General features: G+C 46.8%; 2 protein-coding genes and 2 non-coding genes across 21 annotated transcripts in view; 3 read left to right on the forward strand and 1 right to left on the reverse strand.

The window, feature by feature from the left end:
* Positions 1-6,243, reverse strand: part of SGSM2 (small G protein signaling modulator 2) — a 46,515-nt gene extending 40,272 nt beyond the window's left edge. For 4 of the 17 annotated variants that reach the window (XR_009049909.1, XR_009049908.1, XR_009049907.1 and 1 more), the window contains exons 1-2: positions 5,587-6,243; positions 766-841 (exon numbers count right to left, since the gene is read on the reverse strand). Coding sequence is in view for 12 of the 17 variants with exons in the window: in XM_057714318.1 (XP_057570301.1) it covers positions 766-841; positions 5,587-5,652 (142 nt within the window). In the remaining 5 variants the exon portion in view is untranslated. Of the gene's footprint in view, positions 1-765; positions 842-5,011; positions 5,252-5,586 lie in introns of those variants that run through there. The other 13 variants (XM_057714317.1, XM_057714315.1, XM_057714314.1 and 10 more) reach the window with 6 other exon arrangements.
* Positions 6,244-6,353: 110 nt separating this feature from the next.
* TSR1 (TSR1 ribosome maturation factor) lies at positions 6,354-15,504 on the forward strand. 2 transcript variants are annotated; one of them, XM_057714325.1, is made up of 15 exons: positions 6,354-6,506; positions 6,692-6,795; positions 7,120-7,339; positions 7,461-7,595; positions 7,965-8,389; positions 9,386-9,545; positions 9,985-10,142; positions 10,407-10,603; positions 11,372-11,534; positions 11,878-11,988; positions 12,715-12,847; positions 14,143-14,259; positions 14,670-14,810; positions 14,916-14,990; positions 15,117-15,504. In XM_057714325.1, exons 1-15 carry the CDS (start codon positions 6,410-6,412, stop codon positions 15,293-15,295), a joined length of 2,415 nt encoding a protein of 804 aa, XP_057570308.1. In that variant the 5' UTR covers positions 6,354-6,409; the 3' UTR covers positions 15,296-15,504. The 2 variants fall into 2 exon arrangements, with proteins under 2 accessions (XP_057570308.1, XP_057570309.1); XM_057714326.1 differs by having other exon boundaries at positions 6,492-6,514; positions 7,120-7,170.
* Positions 12,126-12,219, forward strand: LOC130841120 (small nucleolar RNA SNORD91 family). Its single transcript, XR_009050160.1, has one exon. It is a non-coding gene; the product is annotated as a small nucleolar RNA SNORD91 family (small nucleolar RNA).
* On the forward strand, positions 12,982-13,076 carry LOC130841119 (small nucleolar RNA SNORD91 family). The gene has a single exon (XR_009050159.1). It is a non-coding gene; the product is annotated as a small nucleolar RNA SNORD91 family (small nucleolar RNA).
* Positions 15,505-15,550: the final 46 nt, after the last annotated feature.

Genomic DNA, 15,550 nt, shown 5'->3' on the forward strand with positions numbered 1-15,550 from the left:
AGGAAAACACCGTAAAGATGGCAAATGCCAGGCCAAGTTCTTGGAAATCTGAGAGAAATCAGTTGTATGTAGAGACAGGCTTGCTCTGCCAAAGGCAAAAGTGTCCATGGGGAGGAGGAAGCGCTGGTTTATTACAGACTTTCTCCTCCCTAAGGTGGGAAGGCTAGGCTCTCCCTGCTCTACACGCATGTGGTTCTGTGTGCAGTCGAGTGCTTGAAGGGTCGGGTCGCTGGAGAAACGCAGGTGGGATTAATTAGAAAAGAGACGTGGCACAGAAAGCATCCAAAACACAGACCCTTCCCCAGAGTTAATGTAAGGATAAACCAGAGCAGTCGTTCCCAAAACAGCTACCTAGGACAATGGCCCTTAAAGTGTGGTCTCTTGGACCAGCAGCTATAGCATCATTTGTGACTTTGTTAGAAATGCAAATTCACAGGGCTGCCCCAGGCATACTAGAATGAGAAACTCCAGGGTTGGGGCCCAGGAATCTGTTTTAACAAGCCCTGTGGGTGACTCTGATGCATGCTAAAATTTGAGCACTACTGTCCTTGGGGACTAGACACATATAGTAGATTCTTGGGCCCTGGAGACCCTGATTCAGTAGGTCTGCGATGGGACTCAAGAGTTTCATAAGCTTCTGAATTGATTCTGACTTGCAGGAAGACTTGAGAGCTACTCAACCTGAGGACTCATCTTTCCCTGGCCCCAGGACAGTGTCCTTGGTTTTTAAATCCCTCTCTCATCATCCCCCAGTCGCTCACTCACCACACAGAGCAAGGATGTGGCTGCTATCTTCATGCACAAACTTCCTGGTGACAGCCTCCTCCATGATTTGCTTCACCTGTGAATAAATGGGCAGCATTGTTATTGATTGATAACGATCAAATAATAATCATCGTTATTGATTTTGATTGATCAAAGGCCTGTGGGCAAGTAAATGGCTTGGCTCTTGCCCCACCTGGTCTGGGTTCAGACACTTGCACAGTAGATGATAGGAATAAAACGGGTGGGGAAGCAAAGTTTCTTCAGTACAGATAGTGCCAAGCATCTTGGAAAGGCAACCAGGAAAAAAGATGCTATAAACCCACCAATCAATCAGTGCAGATATTTCAACCCAGGAGGAAGGGTCCTGCTGTGGAGAACAGGGATGGGATGCTATTTGCTCTTCTGCACTTAGCTGCAGAAGGGCTTGTGGGCAGACACATTGCCCTTTAGGGACAAACTGTCTCAGTACAGGCTGCAGATAAAATACCCAACCCTCCTTTTCTCCCTTCTCTAAGAGCAGGGATAGGCCCATCCAGGCCTCAGGGACACCCCCCGCATGCTCAGAAGCCCAGCCTTCTTTCTGTCTAGGTAAAACCCTATGTTTGGGTTCCTACCTGGATGTAAAAGCTTATGAATATCTTGTAAAGTAAGCAGTCACAGCTTTCTTTAGAAAGCACTTTAAAAACTTTAAAATTGATGTACAGGGACTTCCTAGGTGGCGCAGTGGTTAAGAATCCTCCTGCCAATGCAGGGGACACAGATTCGATCCCTGCTCCAGGAAGATCCCACATGCCTTGAAGCAACTAAGCCTCTGCACCACAACTACTAAGCCTGCGATCTACAGCCCGCAAGCCACAACTCTTGAGCCTGTGTACCACAACTACTGAAGCCCAAGAGCTTAGAGCCCGTGCTCCACAACAAGAGAAGCCACCACAGTGAAGAGCCCGTGCACCACAATAAAGAGTAGCCCCCGTACGCTGCAACTAGAGAAAGCCTGTGTGCAGCAACGAAGACACAATGCAGCCAGTAAATAAATTAAAAAATAAAATAAAATTGATGTACAACAAACATATAGAAAAAGATATATATCATAATTACACAGCTTGAAGAATTTTCACAAACTGAACACACCCGTGAAACCAGCATCAGCTCAAGAAACAATATGTGACCAGCACCCTCAAGTACTCCCAGATTCTGCCATGTTTCCTTCTAGTCACTGCTTCCCTCAAAGGTTCCCACCATCCTGACTTCTAACATCAGAGAGCACTTTTGTGGGGTTTTGTGCTTTTTATAGATGGAATTGCTCAGAGTGTAGTCTTTGTGACTGGCTTTCTTTTGCTCCCTGGTGCGACTGTGAGATTTGTTCCTTTATGTGTGGATGTGCTTTGTTCATTCTCCATTGTGTGAACAGCCCACAGTTGATTGGCATTTGGGTAGCTTCCAATTTGGGGCTATTATGGGTAGTGCTGCTGTGAACATTCTAGACGTGTCTTTGTGAGAACACGGGTGCTCATTTCTTTGGATTTATATTTTCAGGCAAGGAATTTCTGATGAGTATATTCTGCATTATTAGATTTTGCCAAATTGCTCTCCAAAGTGATTGTACCAATTTACACTCCCATCAGCAGTATGTGAGGTTCTAGTTGCTCCCAACACTAAAGCCAAGCACTTTTGATGCCTTGGGGGAACCTGCCAGGAGACAAATATTAACGCTGAAGATTAGAGGGATGGATTACCTCAATCCCAGTATTAAATCTTACAGATATAGTAAGCTCTGAGCAGAGCTAGTCTTTGCCAGTCTTTGGACAGTGTCCTGTGTCCAGTGTCCTGATGCTGCTCTTGCTCCCCAGGCCCTCACTTCGGTTTGGAGAGTAGTAAATTTCTAGTCTGGGGAGGAGACCGGAAGGACCTAGGGTCTCCTCCCTGCTGCAAAGTGCTCATGGTTAGCGGTTAGGTAAATAAAGGGGGTCAGATCGATCCTTCACTCTAAACTATTAAAAGCTTCCTAGATTACTTCCCAAGGGGTGTTTGCATTAAACAGAGCATAGGGCCTTCCCTGGTGGCTCAGTGGCTGGGACTCTGTGCTCGCAGTGTGGAGGGACCCCGGATTCGATCCCTGGCAGGGGAACTAGATCCCACACGCACGCCTCAGCTAAGAGTTCACATGCTGCAACTAGGGAGCCTGCCTGCTGCAACTAAGAGCCAGCACAACCAAATAAATATTCTTTAAAAATAAAAAATAAAAAATAAACAGAGCATAATGTCACAGCTTAAAGACCTGCAGGCATCTGAAGCAGACTGTTGGGGCAGATTTGGGGATTAGGAGGACCTATAGACACCCTGGGAATTCCCTGGTTGTGTGGTCTAGTAGTTAGGACTCGGCACTTTCACTGCCTGGGCCCAGGTTCAATCCCTGGCCACAAGCTGTGCAGTGTGGCCCCCCCCAAAACCCAAAAAACAAAAGGGAATTATACTACAGGCTTTTTGTGAAAGGCCAACCTTGCCTACAATTACCCCCACTGTCTCTACGCGCAGGACGAGAAAGATACGTTTCTCTTGAAATCAAGCCCCGAAGGACGAAGGGAACTAAGAGTTCAGAGAGGGTCAACCTCTGTCTGGTAGTATACATAGCTATGGCATATTCTGGACATTTCTCACATTTGTTTAAGAATCATTCTGGGAGTGGTACAGTCAGTCTTCTAAATATTGCCCTCCCCAAAATCTTTCCTATCATCTCTGACCCCAAATTTGGAACATGCCAACAATCCTAGCACATCTGTGCATAGTTTGCGTATGGCTACATTTTTGTTCTTGTTTATACTGTTCATATGTCTCTGTCACTAGACTGTTTCCTGAGGATAATTACTGAGGTTTGAGATTTCTTTTTTCCTTGGGGAGACCAGAGTTGGGGCTAAAATGCTAATTTGATGTACTCCTGGCCTAAAAAAAAAAAACCTCTTGGCCACTTCACAGCAAAGGCACAATGGAGCTTCTCACACACAGTTAGAAAGGTGATGGCTTCAACTACTACTTTGCCAACAGGAGGGAAGGAAACAAATGTTAGAGTATAATAGCCAGGCCATAATTAATGCAGGAGAACCATCTAGAGCCTTCCAGGATTTTATAAGAACCCAGAGTCTTCTCCAGTCCTGAAACTCTAGGAAAGGGTAAAGGAACCAATATGGTAAGCTTTTATATATGAGCTAAATATCACTATCCCTATTTTAGAGATGAAGAAATTGAGACTCAGAGAGGTGAAGTAACTTATTCAAGGTTACAAAGAGCTAGGTCTAGACGATTCCAAAATTTATGCATTCCCATCAGACTTTGCAGTCTCCAAGATCAGTAGATTTATTTACGAAATAGTCATTGAGTGCCTACGGTGTGCCAGGCATGGGCACAGAGTTTTCTGGACAGAACAGATGGGTTTCCTGCCCTCACGGAGTTTACACATGTGGCAGACACGGAGGTAGGTGGGAGGAGTCACGGCTCCATCCAGAGGCCTAATCCCTTTAATCCACTCTGTGGGTTTGAGCTCTCTAGCTCGCGTATGCGGGTGAGTCATTCATATGGGCACCCCCCTCCCCCGCCATGAAACTGAAATGGGCTTTAGGGCAGGGTCAAAGGAAAGGACATTAGTACAGAGAAGGACTTTTTCTCTTTCCGATAGGAGCGAGGGGCTCCTCAAAAGAGGAAAATAATCTTGAGTCTTAAAAACCATTCTCAAAGCCTGGCCTCTGGGTAGGGAGGTGGGCGTGGAGCGGGAAGCTGTGAGGTGTGCGGCGAACCCTCCTGCAAGCCGAGACTCAGTTCCCAGAAAGATAACTGAATGGGAGGTAGGGCAAACCCGAGCTAAGCCCCCTGGTTGCAGGTGTAGCGCCGCAGGAGGCCCGCGCGGGGCCCCGCCCCCTCCCCAGGCTGCGCGGGCAATGAATGGGCCGCTCGGGTTCTCCAGAAATCGCCGCCACCCCTCCCCCGACCTCGGTCTCCCAGAGCTGCCGCTGTCACAGGGCGGGGAGCTGCGGGATCGCGGAGCAAACAAACCCTGGAGCGCCGGCCTAGCCCCTGGGGCCGAGGGGAGCTGTCCCCCGACCCGGGAGCGGGGCGGGAACCGCAGCCAGTCCAGGACCCCGCCGCCGCCCCAGGCCCGCGAGCGCCCGCGCCCCGGAATGGGCGCCGAGCTTTCTGTCCCGTGGGCCGTGCGGACAGGGACGCGAGCCCCCGGGGATGCGCGCCGCGACTTTACCTCCTTTTTCACGTTCCACAGCAGTTTCTCTTTGACTGCGTCCTCCGGAGTGCCCATCGTGCGGCGGCTGACGGGGAGGTGGTGCCCAGGGGCCCCCTAAGTCCCCCACGCGCCCTCGCCGCCTCCGCGCCTCTGGGCTCAGCGCCCCACGCGCCAGGCGGAGCCCCCGCCCGGCGCGCTCCCCGCCCGCCGCCGCCGCCGCCGCCGCAGCCACTGCCCGGTGCTGGGCTCCGCAGCCATCTTCCCAGCCCCGCACAGACGTCAGGAGGCTGGCCCGGCCCCTTCCCACGGCCGGGGGCGGGGGGTGGGTGCGCTCAGCCGCTGGGGGGGGGGGGGGGAGATCTGGCGGGGGAAGGCTGCGCGCGCCCCGCGGGCCGCTGTCATGGCAACGCGCCCGCTCCAGCCTCGAGGGCGCGAACCCGCATTGTGAGCGCCTGGCGGGGAGGTGGGGCGCTCCCGGGACCCTGCGGCTGGAGGGAGGGTCGCTCGTGCCGAAAGCTGGCCCCCATCCGGCTAGACGTCCCCTGATTTCTACCCGCTCGTTTCCCGACGGGAAGGTCCGGGGCCCTCCGCACCTCGAGTCTGGCCGCGGGGAAGCCAGTGTGAGTCCCCTGGCTGGGAGGAAGGCCGCGGAGCGCCATCGTTTCTCCAAACCCCGCTGCCAGTCGGGACCCTCCGTTGCAAAGCTTGTGGGAAGACGAGTGGGAGCACAGCCGCCCCCGTCTGCAGAGGCTCGGCTGGTCCTGAGGGCGTGAGAGTCACAGTCAGGCGTCCCTCCCCCGAGGAGTCTCCTCGTCCAGTCTGGCCCTTCTTGCAGCTACTTGGGAGGTGGGGGCGCGGGCTGGGGTAACTGGGACCGGCCAGAACTTGTACGGAACCCGTGGAGGCGAGACCAGCGCCTTCCTCACGATTTGCCTTGTAGACTTAAGCAGCCCCACCTGGGAACGGAGGGAGCGAAAAGATTGCTCAGACTGACAGAGAGCACCTGCTGCCGCACACGGAGGAGCGGCGTGCGCGGAGATAGGTGCGAGGAGGGGCTCAGCCCTCCATCGCACAAACGGGGAATCTTCCTAAGTGATGAAACTTGATGGCGCAAAAAATAACACAGGGGAACAAAACAGCTCTCCGAGACTGAAACCCCGAACCTCGAATCCACACCCGGCGTTTTAAAGCCCGCGACGGCGGACCACCGCCTGGGAAAAGTTTACGCGGAGGTTTTGTGGAGACACAGGCGTCGCGCTCTCGGAGGCGCTGGAAAAGACCCTAGCGACGAGCCCCGCCCCGCCCCGCCCCGCCCCGCCCCGCCCCGCCCGGGGAGGACACGCCCCCCAAGGAGGGGACCGGAAGCGCTCTCTTCGGCCCGGAAGTAGTGCTTACTCGGTACACGTGAGCGGCAGCATGGCGGGTCATCGCTCTGGTCCGCTTAAACAGCAGAATAAAGCTCATAAAGGCGGGCGGCATCGGGGTCGGGGGTCCGCGCAGCGCGACGGCAAGGGTAAGAAGGTAGGGTTGGAGGAAGAAGGGTTGTTTGGTCGTTATTAACTACTTTTCTTCATGCCCAGAATGAGCTCTTTATCTCCGGCCTGGACCCCGCGCAGAGGCTCTAAGGAGGGCAGAGAGGGGTCTCCTTTCTTGACCTGCTTGTGCCCTGCGCAGAAGCCCTTTATGATCTCCCTCCAGGCCGTCTAGCAGTGAAAACCCTAAGCAAGAAGGTGAGGAAAGATCTCAGCAGAGTGGACCAGAGGCATCGCGCCAGCCAGCTCCGAAAGCAGAAGAAGGAGGCGGTGAGACGACCGGGAATTGGGGAATGGTGTGGCTTCACAACAGCTCTAGGAGGGTAATGCCTCGAATTAGAAAATGTGACCCTGGGAAGGGGCCAGGGATGGAGAGTAACCGTAGAGCACGTGTCAGGCGTGCTGGCCCAGACTCATGCTAGAGCGTTCTTGGCTTTGTTCCTAGCTCCTGCCCACCTCCTTGGCATACATGGCACCTTTTACAAGAGAGATGCTGGTTTGCAGGGTGGGGGTGGGCATCTGTGCTGTGGGAAATGGAATACTGGAACAAAGTACTGAAACAGTGAGATGTTCTCCGATTCTTTCTGTCCTCAGGTTTTGGCAGAAAAGAGACAGCTCGGCAGCAAGGAAGGCCCTCCTCATCAGGTACTGGTGGTGCCCCTGCACAACAGGATTTCCCTGCCAGAGGCCTTTCGGCTGCTTCAGCATAGGGACAGTGGAACTGTACACTTGAATGAATGGGGAAGCACCCATAGCTTTATGCTGTTATGCCCCCGCTTGAAACATCGGTGGTTTTTCACATCTGCAAGGCCAGGTTAGAGTATACAACAATATTTTCTATCATTATGTTTTGAGTATTAGTAGTAATATTTTTTTAGTATAATGTGTTGATGATGTCAACCATCTCTTCTACTTACTTTGTCTTCTATTTCCAGGGGATCTGCACACTGTGTTAGACATGGCTAAAGTGGCTGATACTATCCTGTTCCTCCTTGATCCACTAGAAGGCTGGGATAGCACAGGGGATTACTGCCTTTCCTGCCTCTTTGCTCAGGGCCTTCCCACCTATAGTAAGTGATTTGGGAGTACTGGAGGCCAAGGAAGGAAGTGAATTAGCATTTACTGTGCACCTATAATTTGCCAAACACTATGTCTGATGCTTGATACTACCGGGGGGTTGTACATGTATGGCCTTAACTTGGTCCATTACTTACAAGTTATCTGTCAAGGTGCCCCTTTATTTCTGGACTGCCCATTGCTCAGAGGAAGAAGAATATGAAGTCTAGTTTTATTTTGAAATTTCTTTAGGGTAGCTGAGTGTTGGGTTTCCCAATGATCTCTGGGCTCACAACTGAACTGTTAGCTTTTTTGTGAAGTGCAGGGGCGATTTTCATACAGTGAAGCAACAAGTCATGAAACCCTTTCTCTTTTGCTCACAGCATTAGCTGTTCAGGGGGTTTCTGGCCTCCCACTGAAGAAACAAATAGATGCCAGAAAAAAGCTAAGTAAAGCAGTGGAGAAGCGCTTTCCTGATGACAAACTCCTCCTGTTAGACACTCAACAAGAGGCAGGAATGCTGCTCAGGCAGCTGGCTAACCAAAAACAACGGCATGTTGCCTTTCGAGATCGGCGCACCTACCTGTTTGCTCATGCTGCTGACTTTGTGCCCAATGAAGAGAATAACTTTGTGGGCACCTTGAAGATCTCAGGCTATGTTCGTGGGCAGGCTCTGAATGTAAATAGCTTGCTGCATATCATTGGACATGGTGATTTCCAGATGAAACAGATAGATGCTCCTACGGACCCTTTCCCTTTAAATCCTAGAGTGATCAAATCCCCAAAGGACCCAGGCATGGTAATGGAGGTAAGATTGGTGTTCTTAAAAACTGTGTATTGTAGATTCATAAGTAAGCTGGCAGAGGATGGGAACTAACTTTGGAGAAGGTAGTCTGTTTGCACACTTGGACAGCTATCCTAGTCCCTGGAGGTAAATGCTAGTTCGAAGTAAGGCAATAGTCAACTACAAATTAGTTGATATATCATATACTTATTCAGTACTTCGTAAATGCCTTGCATAGCAGTTGGCTTTTGAGTTTATAGAAGACACACAGGTTGGGGACTTCCCTGGTGGTCCAGTGGGTAAGACTCTGCACTCCCAGTGCAGGGGACCCAGGTTCGATCCCTGGTTGGGGAACTAGATCCCACATGCATGCTGCAACTAAGGCCTAGCACAGCATAAATTAAAAATATATATATGTGTGTGTTTATATACACATACACATGTACATATATATTTAAAAGGAGATACACAGATTGTAGTCTCTTTAGACAACTTAATTAGGTCAAGAAAAAAATGGCAAACGCCTGTGAAATAAAGATTGAGAAAGTATGTTTGAGGTACACACCTGAGAAAGTATGTTTGAGGTACACACCTGCAGTGGAAGTTGAAAAAGAAGACTGGTAGGCTTCATAGAAGAGATCAGACTTGAGCCAATTATTGAGAAAGATGAATGTGATTTATGAGTTGAAAAGAGATGGAAGAATATTCTAGCAAATAGAGCCACCATTAACTTAGGCAAAGTGATGGATTAAAGGGTTTCTTTGAACTCTGAAGATACGAGCTTGATGGGAGTAAGATATGTAATAAGCAGGTAGGCATGGGACCAGATTATGAAAGGCCTCAAGAGTCAAGCAGAGGTATAGACTTAGAATGCTGGGAAACCATTTGAAAAATTCTGACAAGTTTTGGTTTTCTCTTCTTCTGAGGACTATGTTATTTCTAGATCTTTTTGGTTATTATGTTAGATTTAGTAGATTTTTGGCTAATATTCAATTGACCGTCAACTGTTTGGGTTTTCAGACTTGTGCTACAGATGTTGTAGCTGATATGGAGGAAGACCTGAAGGTCCTAATGAAGGCAGACCCTGATAGACAAGAATCTTTGCAAACAGAAGTTATCCCAGATCCAATGGAGGGGGAACAGACCTGGCCCACAGAGGAGGAGCTGAGTGAGGCACATGGTTGGTATTGGCAAACTTGAAATTCATCTGGCCTAGAATTGTGGGGTTTGACTAGCTGCTCACAGTGAGGACCTTACAAGGTAGAGTAGAATGAGGAAGTATTTGAAGTCTGTCTTCTCTTACCTGCAAAGGCTATATGTTTGCTGAGTGCAAACATCGGACACAGCTTTGCTGCATTTCTCAAAATTACTTACGTTATTATTTTCTAATGAACAGATAAACAACTTCTGATTCATTATAAGACTTATTTAGCCGTGTAAGTATTGCTAGTTCTGAGGCAGCTGAATTGAATTTGGAAGTAATCTGTTCTGCTCATAGTGCCTGCCAGAGTTCCTGGTATTGGTAGTAATATGTAATATCTTGCCTATGTGAGAATACCCAAAGTAATAGAGGGAAGAAGGAGGTATATAATTTATTTAACTCATTTGGGCTTTTACAGACTTATTGAAGGAAAGATCCAAGGTAGTAAAGAAGGTTCCCAAAGGAACATCCAGTTATCAAGCTGAATGGATTTTGGATGAGGATGGCGAAAGTGGTGGGGAAGGAGATGAGTGTGATGATGTAGCACATGAGGATTTTATGGAAGACGAATCTCAGGTAAGGAAATGGGCCCTTAGGCAACTTCTTTGTACAGCCACAAATGCAAAGCAAGGCAAATTCCTGACCTTAAGGGGGGTAGGTGTGATCAGTTTCTTAGGAATGACTTTGTAATTTCCAGGAATGAGACGTTTTTTCATAACTTAGTCTCTGTTAGAATTGATATGGTTTGGACTAGGTATCTAATACAGTTATTTTTAGCTTTAATGGCCTTTAGGGTAGAGATAGGGGTTTCCTCTGAAACCGTAATCCTTCATTCTTCAGGATGAAGGTAGTGAAAAGGAAGAAGAGGAGGAATGTGAAACTATGACTATAGGAGAGTCCGTGCGTGATGATCTATATGATGAGAAAGTGGATGAAGAGGCTGAGGAAAAAATGCTGGAGAAATATAAACAAGAAAGACTGGAAGAGATGTTCCCAGATGAAATCGATACCCCCCGTGACGTGGCTGCTAGAATTCGGTTAGTCAACAAGTCTAAAGTCAATCAGCACACTTTTATTTAAAACTTATGTGGCTCAGAACTATGTCAGTATGATGTAAAAGAACAGAAACACATTGTTCTTGCTCCTGAAGGGTTAACACTGTATGGGAAGATAAGACGGACACACAGGAAACACTAAAATATATTCACGTTCTAGCCTGTGTAGTACAGACAAATAATGTTACAGTACTTTAATGAAGGAGAAATACTGATTAACTTAGCAAATACTTCCTTTGGAGTTAAGACTCAGTTAAAGTATATAACATTTGGAGATTTGGGGAAGTTTGGGTAGAACAGCAAGAATAAAAGAATGAAGATGTGGATGATTCTCTGTTCTAAAGGTAAGTCTGACTAAAGCCAGAGTTTGTGCTGGATATTAGAGAGGTAAGGCTTTTATCGAGGACCTTGCTAGTCAGGTTAAAGAGCTGCTCCCTGATATGCACCGGGGAGCCACTGTAAATAGTGTGAAGAAGCTGGGGTTTGATGCTGAAATACTTGTTACAGGCTCATTTGGACTGTGGTCCTGATTTAGGCTGTTAGGTTATTTTGAGAGATAGTGAGTGCTTTTTAGCTAAAAGCCTTAGCCATTTTGTTTATTTATTTAATTTAAAAGAATTAAAAATAAAATTTTTTTCTTTTTTTTTCTTTTTAAGCCTTAGCCATTTTAGAAGTGAATTGAGTGAAACGGTTAAGTAGCACCATATAAATGTCACTATTAATTTCTTTAAAATATGCTCTATATTCTAGATTTCAGAAATACAGAGGCCTCAAGAGCTTCCGGACATCTCCATGGGATCCTAAGGAAAACCTCCCTCGAGATTATGCTCGAATCTTTCAGTTTCAGAACTTTATTAATACTAGGAGACGCATCTTTAAAGAGATTGAAGAAAAAGAGGTTGAGGGAGCTGAGGTATCTGCCTTCTTTTGTCCATCTCTATAATTTTGCTTTTATTTGCCATGGTGACTCCTCTGCGTATGTTGGCATGAGTACCTTAATTAGTTTTGTGCTGCCGACAGCTGAATTAGAAGAGCCACTGAGTCACTGAGAAAAGTGATAATGGGAACAAAGAGGTATCAGAGATGTTAACTGAGAAAGCTTAATCTGGGTAGTTGAGGCATCTGTGAAAGGCAGTCTTGAAGGGTGAGGATTGGCTTTATGGTAGTCTGAGAGACTTTTAACATGTTTGGAGAAATGCATCATTATTGAGACTTTAAGGGTAACTGCGTGATTGTTTTCTGCTTTCTTCTGGCAGGTTGGGTGGTATGTCACACTTCATATCTCTGAAGTCCCTGTCTCAGTGGTTGAGCACTTCAGGCGAGGCGCACCTTTGATTGCATTTTCTTTACTACCTCATGAACAGAAGGTGAGTTACTGTCTCGTGGGAAATGGGAGTTATGACACTTTCCAGCCAGTTTTGTCTGGTAGTCTAAAGTTTTATGTGACTGACACTTTGCTCATTGGGATGTGAAAGTCTGCCTTTATGTTTAGGAGTCAGGATAACAGAGAAGTCGATGATGGTTTTACCAGTATGTCTGAACCTGTCTGATGCATCTCAGTGATGTGATTTCTGTGTGGTTCTGAGACTTCTCTGAGATAAGTATGTTTGTCAGATCAGACTTTAACCAAGGGTTGACATCCATAAAAACAGCGTGAATGCCAAGGTCTTTTTACTCTTCGTGGCCAGCAGTCATGTGGGTTGGGGTATATGTGAGAGCTCTGGCCTTTGGTCAGTGTGAGTAAGGGTTGAGGCAAGAAGGGTGTTGAATGAGTGTGGTTTGGAGGTGTGTGGTGAGTGAGTGACTTGTAGGCACTGATTTTGTGGCAGATGTTGAACTCTTGCATGTTAGACATGGGAAGATCATCTAGTGTAGCAGGGACATGAAAGCTCTGAAAACCAGCCTATTTTCGATTTGAATGCCAGTTGTTGGTGAAGGTAAAAGATGAATTTGTGTCTCATCACCTACACTCCACCATAAATTAGTATTGTCAGTTCTTAGAGTGAATCTAATCTGCTGGTTTGGTTTGCCTTCTTTTAGGTTAGGTTATTCTATTCCTGATACGAAGGTCTGTTTTTCTGCTTGGTCCCCAGATGTCAGTACTTAATATGGTGGTGAGCCGGCACCCTGGCAACACTGAACCTGTGAAAGCTAAAGAGGAGCTGATCTTCCACTGTGGATTCAGGCGCTTCCAAGCCTCACCTTTATTCTCTCAGCATACTGCAGGTAAGCCAGTAGGGAAGCTGCTGGGTTCTTGTCCATCTTATTGTCTTTCAGGGGACTGTGATTTTGGGGGGAGGTACAGAATACACCATTTCAAACTCTTAGTCTCTGGGTTAGAGGTATTTTCAGTACTCTGGTTTAGGAGCCAATGATGTTTCCATTCACAATGTCTGAACCTGTCTGAAGCATCCCAGTGATGCAACCTCTGTGTGGTGCTGAGGCTTCTCTGCCATGTGTTTGCTGCAGAGTAGATTTTGAATAGGAGTTGGCAGCTTTCTAGAAATGATGTGTCATGGAACCCTTGGCATCTGTTGTGCTAGTGGACATTTGGGTGAAGACTAGGGGTGGCCCACAGTTGCATAAAGCAGAGGTGTGGGGCTTCTGAGATGTTGAGACCGGATGAGAGTTTGGAGAGTGGTGACCAGGGATACTTTTATGACAAAAAAAAAATGATTGTACTCTTATGCATTAGGAGTGGGAAGATGTTTGCACTAACTTGGGGGCTTCTAAACATTACCTACACTCTTGGCTCCCAGCAGTGGCCAGAGGAAGGTGATCAAGGCAGTTTTAATGGCTGCTTTGGATAATTTCTTTTCTCACCAGCCATGCTGTCTAATTGAGGGATTAATTGCCCTTTCCCTTAAAATATTTTGTTTCCCTATAACTTTCAGTATTAAAAAGAGGGGGGGAGGGTTTTGCTGAAGGTAGAGACAAGATCTACATAGTCCTCAAGAGGAGGTTAGTAAAATATGGCCTTTGGGCCAAATCTTTCCCACTGCTTGTTTTGTTATGTAAAGTTTTGTTGGAACACAGTTGTGCTTTTTAGTTTAATTTAAAAAAATGTATTGTCTGTGGCTGCTTTTGTGCTACAGTGACAGAGTTGAGTAGTTGGAACAGAGACTGTATGGCCACAAAGCCTGAAATATTTACTATCTGACCATCTGTAGAAAATGTTTGCCAGTCCTTGCTGAAGACTAGGAGCTGTTGAATTAGTGGAGTGTTTTTTCTATAAAGCACTGACTCTCAAATGAGGTAGTTGTGATGTGTATCAGAATCACCTGGAGAACTTTTTCAAACCCCAAAACTGCCTCCAGTTGAAAAATCACTCTGATAGGATTGGGTTGTATCTTTCAGTTATATTGAGGCCAGAAAATGTTTGGGGAACTAGTGGGATAAAGAAACACTAGTTGCCTTGGGTTTAAGAGTTGCAGTGATAAAGCTTTTCACAGGCCTCTGGATTACCTGTTGTTTCTTAAAATATTTTTTGGTTTTTATTTTTTTAACCTTTATCATGGTAGCGGATAAACATAAATTTCAGAGATTCCTGACTGCTGACACGGCCCTGGTGGTGACAGTTTATGCCCCAATCACTTTTCCTCCTGCATCTGTGCTGCTTTTCAAACAGAACAGCAATGGTAAGTTGAGTTCACACAGGTGGAATAGGCCTGTGGGTCCTTAATAAGATTAACTGCTTTCTGTACTTAAATTTGGGAGCTAAATGGTACAAAAAAGGTAATGATGGTTTTCAGAATATCCCAATCTCAGCCTCATATTGGGTGTGAGGCAAGGATGACAAATGGGGTTTTATCTTGCTAGCAAACCTTAGCTAATTGGTAGAGGCTGCTCAGAGTGCTACCTTTAGGGTGGGTTCTGAGGACAGGCTCAGCAGGAATGTCACTTAGTGATCTTTGCCATGAACCCAGGAGGGCAGCATGGTACATCCCTACTTTGTTTCCCTAAGATCTTGCATAGGTCTTTAAATGGACTGGACAATAAATGAAGGCTTTGATCTATAAGCTCCTGCTGCTCTGATTTTGCCCCTTAGGAATGCACAGCCTCATTGCCACAGGCCATCTATTGTCAGTGGATCCAGACAGAATGGTCATCAAGAGAGTTGTTCTAAGTGGTCATCCTTTCAAAATTTTTACTAAGATGGCAGTGGTGCGTTACATGTTCTTCAACAGAGGTAGGTGTTGAAGGCTGGGATCCAATTGCCTTTGTGGGATGAAGGTTGGATTTACATATTATGGATAAATGTTTCATCTTGGTCTCCTGTGTGTTTGATTCTAAGAGGATGTGCTGTGGTTTAAACCAGTGGAACTGAGAACAAAGTGGGGCCGCAGGGGACACATCAAGGAGCCTTTAGGTAAGAGAATGTGGGATTTGGATCTTGTCTAGATTTCTTCAATGCTACTAAATGACCGTTGGGTTAGGAGTCCACCGCTTTAAAATTTTCTATTAATTTGACCAGCTCGTTCTATTTGCTTTGCAGGTACTCATGGCCACATGAAGTGCAGTTTTGATGGGAAGCTGAAATCTCAGGACACAGTACTGATGAACCTTTATAAAAGAGTTTTTCCCAAATGGACTTATGATCCATATGTACCAGAGCCAGTACCTTGGGTGAAAAGTGAGGTTTCTTCAACAGTGCCTGAAGTGGACATGGAATAATGGATTCAGTGGGATTCTGTTTCATTGCTACCAGTTAGCACTCTAGGGATGGGAACCTGCAGGTTGTGATTGGGCAGTTTGTGTTTTCTACTTGAGGTCTCCTGCTCCTTTTGGCAGGCTTTTCTTGGCCTTGACAAGGTGTCTTAGTTAAGTATGGATGTTTTTCTATTGCAACTTAGTACAAAAAACTATTAAATCTTACTGAAATATACATTCTCCATTAGGATTTTGAAAGCTGTTTAAGAAGGGAAGATA

The sequence above is a fragment of the Hippopotamus amphibius genome, chromosome 17 (genome assembly GCF_030028045.1).
Source record: "Hippopotamus amphibius kiboko isolate mHipAmp2 chromosome 17, mHipAmp2.hap2, whole genome shotgun sequence".
NCBI lineage: Eukaryota > Metazoa > Chordata > Mammalia > Artiodactyla > Hippopotamidae > Hippopotamus > Hippopotamus amphibius.

Coding starts and splice junctions, on each gene's coding strand:
- TSR1 (XM_057714325.1), top strand. CDS start 6,410: ATGGCGGGTCATCGCTCTGGTCCGCTTAAACAGCAGAATAAAGCTCAT. Junction 6,796..7,119: donor GAAAGCAGAAGAAGGAGGCG/GTGAGACGACCG, acceptor TTCTGTCCTCAG/GTTTTGGCAGAAAAGAGACA. Junction 14,260..14,669: donor TTTCAAACAGAACAGCAATG/GTAAGTTGAGTT, acceptor TTTGCCCCTTAG/GAATGCACAGCCTCATTGCC.